The sequence below is a fragment of the Centropristis striata genome, chromosome 11, assembly GCF_030273125.1.
Source record: "Centropristis striata isolate RG_2023a ecotype Rhode Island chromosome 11, C.striata_1.0, whole genome shotgun sequence".
Classification (NCBI taxonomy): Eukaryota; Metazoa; Chordata; class Actinopteri; order Perciformes; family Serranidae; genus Centropristis; species Centropristis striata.
Window position 1 is genome coordinate 22350806 of NC_081527.1, and position 10503 is coordinate 22361308.

The window sequence follows — 10503 nt, forward strand, 5'->3', positions numbered from 1 at the left end:
GGTTTGTGAGGTCGGGACATTCCAGCACAATCAGTGAACAGAGACTTTATTAAACACACACAGGTACGGATGGAAAAGCTTACCATGAAAAATAATTCAGCAGTGAGTGAAGAGTGTGCACCCCCTGCTGGAGACATCAACACATGAACACATGAACACTGTTTACACCTGAGGAACTCCTCCTGATGCTCTGCTGCACCTCTCTCTGTTTAAACATCATCATTCATTAACTCTCTCTCTCTCTCTCTCTCTCTCTCTCTCTCTCTCTCTCTCTCTCTCTCTCTCTCTCTCTCTCTCTCTCTCTCTCTCTCTCTCTCTCTCTCTCTCTCTCTCTCTCTCTCTCTCTCTCTCTCTCTCTCTCTCTGTCTCCCTCCATCAGGCCGTGCTCTTGCTCGCCCTCCGGCAGTACTCAGGAGTGTGACGTGAACACGGGTCAGTGTCGCTGTAAAGACAACGTGGAGGGCTTCAGCTGTGACAGGTAACAGCTGTTCATGTTTATTAGGGTTCTGTTTGAATCAGCTGTCGTCTCCTCTGAAGGTTTGAATATTAACCCATTGAGGCCTAAAACTCCTGTAAAACCTCTGGGTGATTTTAAAATAAGCCCCTAAAACCTGAAGTTTTTCTGGAAATTCAACAGAAGTGTCAACGCTTCTACTAAATAATAGATTTTTCAGCCTCTGTAGCAGATGGAAATGAAATTCAAAAGTATTTGACAGCTTATACAAATACTACAAAACGACGTATCCGCTTTCCAGGCTTCAATGGGTTAAACATATTTATTCCTTTAGAGCAGTAAAGTCCTCAGAGCTGACAAGCACCAGGAGGCACTGTGGATACTAATAATAATGATAACAATTTAAATAATAATAATAATAATAATTAGAATTATTAAAATGATAATAATAATATTAATAATAATAAAAAATAATAATGATTATAACAATAATTATATTAATGTGAATAATAATAATAATAATTATGATTATTATTATTATTATTATTATAGTAATAAATATAATAATAATTAAGTCCAAGGAAAAATAAATGAAGGACATTTATTCAACCATTTAATTAATGCCTATATTTCTAATATTATTTCTGGTGCATTTATTTAGTCATTTATTTATTATTTTAGCAGCTTCTGTCCTCCAGTTATTCAAGTATTATTAATATTGTTGTTTTTATTGTTATTATTATTATTATTATGTCTAGGAAGGTTTCATGTGTGATGACCTGTCTGTGTCTCTCTCTGTCTGTGTGTCCGTGTCAGGTGTAAGCTGGGCTTCTTCAACCTGGACCCTCAGAACGCTCAGGGCTGCACGCCGTGTTTCTGCTTCCAGCACTCGTCTGTGTGTGACAGCGCTGACGGCTTCAGCGTTCACACAGTCACCTCCAGCTTCCACAGAGGTACCAACCAACACTTTCACCATCAGATCTGACCTCTGACCCCATACCAGACCTCCTAATCTAACCTTGGACCTGACCATCAAATCTGACCCGAGACCTGAGGTACCACTAACACTACTCTAATGTGTGTGTGTGTGTGTGTGTGTGTGTGTGTGTGTGTGTGTGTGTGTGTGTGTGTGTGTGTGTGTGTGTAGATGACGATCAGTGGACCGGGCAGCAGAGGGACGGCTCCAGTGTCCCCGTGCAGTGGTCTCCCAGCGGACAGGAGATCTCCCTCATCTCAGAGGACTACTTCCCCATGTACTTCGTGGCCCCAGGTATCCACACACACACACACATACACACAAACACACACACTTAAGCCTCTTCTCATCAAGTTTTCTGTCAGTTGATTTTACAGTGATAAAAATGTTGCCGGAATCAAAATTAAATGAAAAAGTGTCTCAATAAATAAATGCGTATGGTATTAAAAAGGAATGTTACATTTTTTTTTTTAATATTATTTCATTTATTTGAAAATGTGTTTATTGAAAATATGTTTTAAGTGTATACATTTTTCATGCATTTCTTTTTTATAATTTTTATATAAAATTTTTAATTAAATTTTATTAGTTTTATTCACTTGATTTTCATTCTTTTATTTCTTTTAATATATATATATATATATATATATATATATATATATATATATATATGTATGTGTATATATATATATATATATATATATGTATGTGTATATATATATATATATATATATATATACATACCGTATTCTGCTTTTTATTTTTTTATTTTGTTCTACTTATTACTCTATCGTTTTGATTTATTTTCATTATTATTTTATTCTGCCTTTTATTTTTAATTTTTTTTTATTATACTTTTTACCTTATTGAGTTTTTTTTTTCAATATTATTTTTTATTTTCTTCTTCTCATTTTCATTATTTGTATATTTTATTCTGCTTTTTGTTTTATCCTCACTATATGTTCTAATATTTCTGAGTCTGGGTGTTAACCTTTTGTTGTCTGGTGTACAGAGAAGTTCCTGGGGGACCAGCTGTTGAGCTACGGACAGAACCTGACCCTGAGCTTCCGGGTGGACCGGAGGGACACGCGGCTGTCGGCGGAGGACCTGGTGCTGGAGGGCGCCGACCTGCGCGTCGCCGTGCCGCTCATCGCCCAGGGCAACGCCTACCCCAACGAGAACATGCAGACATACGTGTTCAGGTCAGATTATTTATATTATTATTATCATTATTATTATTATTATTTTTATTATTATTATTATCATAATTATTTTTATTTTTATCATTATTATTTTTATCATTATTATTATCATTATTATTACTGATGAGTCAGATTGTCTCATCTGAGGGCTGTTCCATCAACGTGGATTAAGGAAAAGCCTAGCTTAATATGATAAAACTCTCTAATTTAAGTGAGAGATGTTTTTAATCAAAGTAGTTTGTGTGAGTCCCCACTCAGTAACCATGGTAACTTACACCACTGAACTAGCCTGCTCCGGGGGAGGCTAACTGTCGAGCTTACTTTAGCTGTGTGTCAAATAATTCCAGACGGGCAGAAACAAAAACCCAAAAGTCAGTTCCGCCACGTTTCTGTTCGCGTGCATGTCACTTTTGTCATGTCCGTGTGGAAAGTTTAGACTTAGTTTTTTCATGTTACAGTCTGGTTTAGACCTTTTTTCTCACAATATGGCGAGGCATGAATTTACACACCTATTTCAGTCAAACTGTTGTTTAATTTTTTGCAACTTTTTTGAAAGCGAAACATGTATAATTTGAGAAAAGTGTGCAAAAGTTTTTAGTAGTCCTTTATTTGTTCATTTTGTTCTAGATGTTAAGACAAAAAAACACATTAAATGCAGTCTAACCCAGGACCTTCTGCTGTGGTCAAATGTATACTTACACCATTCTCTAGTTATTTTATCTCCAATTTAATTTATTACATTTTTAGCTTTTTGTCTCCATATTGAGTTTTTGGTTTTCAGTTCCCATAAGCATATGACGCTTTACATCCTGTAAAAGAAAACATGTCAAAGAGTAGCTTAGCTGATTATGTAGTTGCCAATTATTATTTAATTTCTCATATTCATCATTGCTTGCTGCTGTAGTTGTTCCAGCTGTGTCCTGCAGCAAGGTGCATGATTATACACAATCTGTAGAATGAAGATACAGCCCAAACATTATTACTTTTTCATGTCCAAGTCCTTTTTTGGCTGAACAAGAACAGAATAATTAATATAGGACAGGGTTACTTCGCCAAGTTAGGCCAATTTACAGAGTTCTCCCAACTTAGCCTACACCTAACTGAACATACAGCTGTTATTATCCAGCCTACTGATAATATAACCACTCTTATTGTATCTAGTGATCTAATTCTTAATTTATTAACAACTAAAAATAACACAATAAGTAGGATTGAATTACTCGTGCATTTTCAGTCTGCAGTGTTTCACCATGCCATCTCCCTGGCTCTGTTAATGGTAGTAGTATTGTCTGTAATTGTGACCGTCACTTGATATTCTTCATAAAGCTCCTTCAGCGCTGATTAACACCACTTTTTGTGACATCTTATTGGCTGCTCCCGTCTGCCAGCTTGTCTAGCCTGGGTTGAGTTAGCGTTGACTAGACACACTGAGCTGTGTTATTGGAACGGATTTAGCCTCAATTCAGTGTTGGTGTTAATTCTAATCAGGCCTTTTCAATGAAGCTGCGGTTTGTTTAGTCACTTTGATGGAACACCCCTCTGGTTTAAAATGTTGTGATGGTAATCTGTTAATCTGCTTCAGCATAGAAACACTGAATAAAACAAAGTAAAAACTGCAGAAAATATAAAATGTTTAACATAAAAATAATCAAAATACAACAAATAACCTCTGTAATCTGTTTGTAGTGTAATGTAATGTGTTGTTGTTGTTGTTGTTGTTGTTGTTGTTGTTGTTGTGGTCAGGCTCCATGACAGCACTGATTACCCCTGGAGGCCGACCATCAGCCACGCTGACTTCCAGAAGCTGCTGCACAACCTGACGGCCGTCAAGATCAGAGGAACCTACAGCGAGAAGAGTAACTATACTACTACACAACAACACAACAACACAACAATACAAACCTGACAGCCGTCAAGAACAGACACAACTTCACACACAATACACAACAACACACAACAACACTACACACATAAACGGACACAGAGACCCTTCACTGACGTGTCTATTATTAGTAATAATAATAATAATAATAATCATAACGTGTTACATCAGGCGCCGGGTACCTGGACGACGTGACGCTGGTGACGGCGCGCCGTGGCCCCGGAGTCTCCGCTCACTGGGTGGAGCGATGCACCTGTCCTCAGGGTTACCAGGGGCAACACTGTGAGCAGTGCACGCTGGGATACCGTCGCGCCCGACCCGAGCTCGGAGCCTTCAGCTCCTGTGAGCCCTGCAACTGTAACGGACACAGCGAGGCCTGCAACCCCGACTCAGGTACACCACAGACTGGCTGACTGGTTTCTGCTGGCTTTGTTTGATTTTCAGGCGAAAACCTGAGAGTCTCATCGAAGAGTTTCATCTCTCTGTCTGACTGACTCTCTCTCTACTTGTCTGTCTGTCTGTCTGTCTGACTGTAGGAGCGTGTGACTGTCGTGACCACACGTCTGGTCTGAGCTGTGAACGTTGTAAAGACGGTTTCTATGGCGATGCGACTCGCGGCTCCTCAGATGACTGTCAGCCGTGTCCGTGTCCCGCCGGAGCGACGTGCGCCGTGGTCCCCAAGACCAGAGAGGTGGTCTGTACCAACTGTCCTACAGGGACCACAGGTACACATACTCACACACATACACACACACACACACACACACACACACACTGTAAAACACTGTAACACACACACACCTGTACCATGGATAACTTGGTGTCTCGGATCAGGAAAGCGATGTGAGCTGTGTGACGACGGTTTCTTCGGCGACCCGCTGGGCGCCAGCGGTCCGCCTCGTCCCTGCCGTGCCTGTAAGTGCAGCGACAACATCGACCCGAACGCTGTGGGGAACTGCAACCGCTCCACCGGAGAGTGTCTCAAGTGCATCGACAACACCGACGGCTTCTTCTGCGACCGCTGCAAGGACGGTTTCTACGGCAATGCCCTCGCCACCAGCGCCGGAGACAAGTGCAAACGTGAGCTCAGCTGATGGGATCAGCTTAAGAAAATAAATCAACTGAAACAGAAAAATATTATGAGATACATTTAGTAAAATAGATCAAATAAAATAGAAAAATAATGATGGATCAATTTAGAAAAATCACTTAAATTAAATTAAAACAATTAAATTTGATCATTTCAGTTAAATAAATGAACTAAAATAAAACAATAATAAAGATTTTAATAAAATAAGTAGTCCTGCTTTAAAAAATAAAAAATATTTACTGTATTCAAGTGGAATTTTAGGATAATTTTTTTTTTTTTGATTTGTTACTAGTTTGTTCTAGTCACCAGGGGGCGCCCTCGTAGCCTTGTAGCCATGTAACTGCTCGCCAGTTTTAAATCGTGTGTTGTTTGTCCACCACCCTTTAACGTTGTGATCACATGACCTGTCTCCGCCCCCAGCCTGCTCCTGCTCTCCGGCAGGCACCGTGGGCCGGCAGACCGCCTGCTCGCAGGTCACCGGTCAGTGTCAGTGTCTGCCCAACGTGGCGGAGCGCGACTGCAGCGCCTGCGAGCCTGGCTTCTTCAACCTGATGAGCAACAACGGCTGCGAACGGTGAGGTCGCCTCTCTGACATCACAGCAATGACATCACAGTGGCATCACAGCGTTGACATCACGGTGACGTCACACATCGTGTCCCGTGTTCTCACTGGCTCCTCCCCCTCCTGTCTGCAGGTGTAACTGTAACCCGATCGGCTCCACCAACGGTCAGTGTGACATCACATCAGGTCAGTGCGAGTGTCAGCCAGGCGTCACCGGGCGCCACTGCGAGCGCTGCGAGGTCAACTTCTTCGGCTTCGGCTCGTCTGGATGCAAACGTGAGAACAGATATTATATTTTATATGAATTATATTTTAAAACATCAAACTTTCTCATGTATTTGTATTTATTTATTACTTTTCCATTTTATTTAATTATTTGAGGGGCATTTTTATTCACCAACTGGTTATACATTTAATTAATAAAAGAGAAAATGACATAGGAAAGTAAATGAATAAGAATTAATTCAAAGAAAAAACTTTTTATTATTTTTTTGGCATAATGATGTATTTACCATCATTTATTTTTTATTTACTATTATTATTATTATTATTATTATGTTTTTCACTTAAGTAATCCATTTGTATTACAATTGCTATTTTTTTAAATTAGTTGTATTTTTTTATATTATAATGTTTTTTATTTTTAATATTTCTTATTTTATTCAGCTCTTTACTTTATATTTCTTGTTGTATTTTCATTGTTTACTTAATTTTTTCTTTGATCAGTTGTTTTTTGACAGAACCAGATACTTTACTTGCCTGCTGTATTCTTATTTTGAAGTATTTATTTATTCAATCATCAGCATGCGACTGCGACCCCGAGGGCTCCCAGTCGGGTCAGTGTAAGGAGGACGGGCGCTGCGAGTGCCGGCCCGGCTTCGTCGGCACTCGCTGTGACATGTGCGAGGAGAACTATTTCTACAACCGTTCAGCACCGGGCTGCCAGCAGTGTCCATCCTGCTACAGTCTGGTCAGAGACAAGGTGAGACACACACACCTGACAGACAGAGGAAAGGGTTACTGACAGAAGTGACAGACTCACACAGACAGACTCACACCTGGCAGACAGCAGGCAGGGTTAACAAACAGAAGGCTGACTCACTCCAAACACCTGACAGACAGAGAGAAGGGTTTGAAGACACATGGACGGACTCCTACCTGACAGACATAGGGTACATCCCATTTACCTTATTTTGCATCCCTGGGGGGGGGGTAATACTGGTCCATGCCTCACTGGGTCCGTCCGGTGCCACCAATGCAAGCACACACACACTTCAGAGATGAATAAAGATTCCATAAACCAGCCACCATGGCACGCGTAAAGACGCTTCACATGAGAATGCCTGTGAGGAATGAAGGCTGGGAAAAATAAACCTGCTGCTGTGAAAAACGTTTAGACTAACGTTACACACTGTAACTGTCAACAAGGAGCAGAGGAGGTCTGAAAGAGAGCGATTTGTGTGACGACAGGCTGGAGGGGAGCGTCAGTCGGATCGCTCATAAACAATCACTCTGATAAAACACCCAAAACACAGTCAATCATGGAGAAGAAGAGACATCCGGCGGGTAGAAAGGAATGAAATGTGGTGATGAAGTACCATCACCTCATGTTATGTGTTTTTAATCATGCCATGGTGGCTGGGTCCCTCTCCCCTGGGTCCATATTTATTTATTTTTTCATACATGGCCCTAATACGCCGTCGTAGTAGACGATCCTGGTGATAATTACAATGATAATTATTTTATATCCCAGAACATGATTGTGTCCGCTGAACACTGGCCAATGTTTTATTAAGTTAGATGATTAAGGTAAAATGTAAATTATGTCACTCAGATCAAAGCTACACTCAGCAATGATCAGCCTCACGTGGGACTGATGAAAATGACAAACAATGTAAAAGTGTCTCTCTGCTGTTTTTGTTTTTTTTACTTTAATAATATCCATAATAAACCTGTATGGTGGAAAAAACAGATCACGAAAAGGAAAAAACTTCTAGAGCAATCTTTCTCTTAATTTATTATAAATGTAGAAATATGTTTGTGGTGTTTTTGTTGTTCAGAATAAAACAAATTTTAACTACATGGTGAATCATATCAATAAAATATAAAACTTGTGGTGACACACTTTAGTTTAATCTGTGATCTGTCTTCACTCCAGTATGAAACTACAGTGATGTTGCGATGTATAAGATCAGTCTGATCAGCTGCTGCGTCTATTCAATAACCGATGTCCAGTCAGGGGGCGGAGCCACCGCTAAAAGACTTACGCATAGGATGCTCTCGTGTATCCTCGTTTGTGCCTCCTCCGATATGCCTCGTCTATCGTCTATTCTCCGAGCACAAATAAGGGCTTTGGAACAGTCACAAAGATGGCGCCCGCGAAAGAACTTACGGTTCAAGCGAGGATAGAGGAGGCGGAAATTAAAGGCGTTGGAACGCAGCCATAGTCAGGTTTTACAGACTCAGATGAACCAGCTCCTGTCAGACAGAGCTCAGGGTTAATGTATATCTCCCTAAGCTCCTGTCAGACAGGGCTCAGGGTTAATGTATGTTTCCCTAAGGTGAAGCAGCACCTGTCAGACAGTTCTCAGGGTTAATGTCTCTCTCCCCTCAGGTGAACCAGCAGCGTCAGAAGCTCCAGGACCTCCAGACTCTGATCGATAACCTTGGCTCGGGGCAGGACGTCGTCAGCGACAAAGCCTTTGAGGACCGACTGAAGGAGGCTGAGAGAGCCATCGAGGAGCTGCTGGACGAGGCGCAGAGCAGCAAGGGTAAACAACAACCACAACAACAACACAACTACACACTAATACCAACAAGGAGGCGTAGAGCAGCAAGAATAACTACAACAACGTTAAAACAACACAACACAACTACACACTAACACAAACAAGGAGGCGCAGAGCAGCAAGGGTAAACAACAACAACAACACAGTAACACTAACCAGAGGGGTGTTCCATCAACGTGGCTAAACAAACCGCGGCTTCATTGAAAAGGCCTGATTAGAATTAACACCGACTTTCCCTTCGGGCTAAATCAGTTCCAATAACACAGCTCAGCTGAGTCTAGTCAACGCTAACTCAACCCAGGCTATACAAGCCGGCGTTGTGCGCCAGCGCGGAGTATATAAGCAGCCCGTATTAATCGATCGTGGAACAGCCGGGAGCAGCCAATAAGATGTCACAAAAAGTGGTGAAAAGCAGCGCTGAAGGAGCTTTATGAAGAATATCAAGTAATGGTCACAAAAAGAGGTGAAAAACAGCTGATTTTTCCTCGGCGACCGAGCAAACGATGCTGTTGGAGCTTTATGAAGAATATAAAGTGACGGTCACAATAACAGACAATACTACTACCTTTAACAGAGCCAGGGAGATGGCATGGTGAAACACTGCAGACTGATGAAATGCACGAGTAATTCAATCCTACTTATTGTGTTATTTGTAGTTGTTAATAAATTACCAATTAGATCACTAGATACAATAAGAGTGGTTATATTATCAGTAGGCTGGATAATAACAACTGTATGATCACAGTAAGGTGTAGGCTAAGTTCGAAGAACTCACAACTAAAATTAATTTACTGTAAATTGGCCTAACTTGGCCAATTTACAGTAAATTGGCCTAACCTAACAGTTAGCCTGCCCCAGAGCAGGCTAGTTCAGTGGTGTAAGTTACCATGGGCACTTTGATGGAACGCATTTCTCACTTAAATTAGCGAGGCTTATCATAATAAGACGGGCTTCTCCTTAATCCACGTTGATGGAACACCCCTAAGGAGGCTCAGAGCATCAAGTGTAAACGACAACAACAACTACACACTGACAAGGAGGCGCAGAGCAGCAAGGGTCACACTGCTACACAACAGTAACACAACATAACACAACCACATAACAACAACACAAGATAAAAACAACACATCATAACAACAACACACCATAACAATAACATAACAACAACACAACAACAACACACCATAAAAACAATGCAGCATAACAACAACACATCATTAAAAACAACACAACATAACAACACACAATAACATAACAACAACACAGCATAAAAACAACACAACATAACAACAACACAACAACACACTATAACAATAACATCACAACGACTCAACATAAAAACAACACAACATAACAACAACACAACACACAGCATTAAAACTACACAACATAACAACAACAGAGCATAAAAACAACAGAGTATATAAACAACACAGCATAACAATAACATAACAATATAAAAACAACAACACAATATAACAACATCACAACAACACAGCATAAAAACAACACAGCATAACAACAACACAGCATAAAAACATATCAACA

At 40.6% G+C, this 10503-nt stretch overlaps 1 protein-coding gene across 2 annotated transcripts in view; it reads left to right on the forward strand.

The window, feature by feature from the left end:
- The window catches only part of lamc1 (laminin, gamma 1), a 66809-nt gene that overhangs the window by 42302 nt on the left and 14004 nt on the right, over positions 1-10503 (forward strand). For both annotated transcript variants that reach the window (XM_059344075.1, XM_059344076.1), the window contains exons 7-18: positions 380-478; positions 1271-1407; positions 1602-1724; positions 2443-2632; positions 4376-4488; positions 4686-4907; positions 5051-5239; positions 5349-5594; positions 6025-6178; positions 6300-6442; positions 6970-7148; positions 8781-8937. In XM_059344075.1, coding sequence (XP_059200058.1) covers positions 380-478; positions 1271-1407; positions 1602-1724; positions 2443-2632; positions 4376-4488; positions 4686-4907; positions 5051-5239; positions 5349-5594; positions 6025-6178; positions 6300-6442; positions 6970-7148; positions 8781-8937 — 1952 coding nt within the window. The remainder of the gene's footprint in view (positions 1-379; positions 479-1270; positions 1408-1601; positions 1725-2442; positions 2633-4375; positions 4489-4685; positions 4908-5050; positions 5240-5348; positions 5595-6024; positions 6179-6299; positions 6443-6969; positions 7149-8780; positions 8938-10503) is intronic.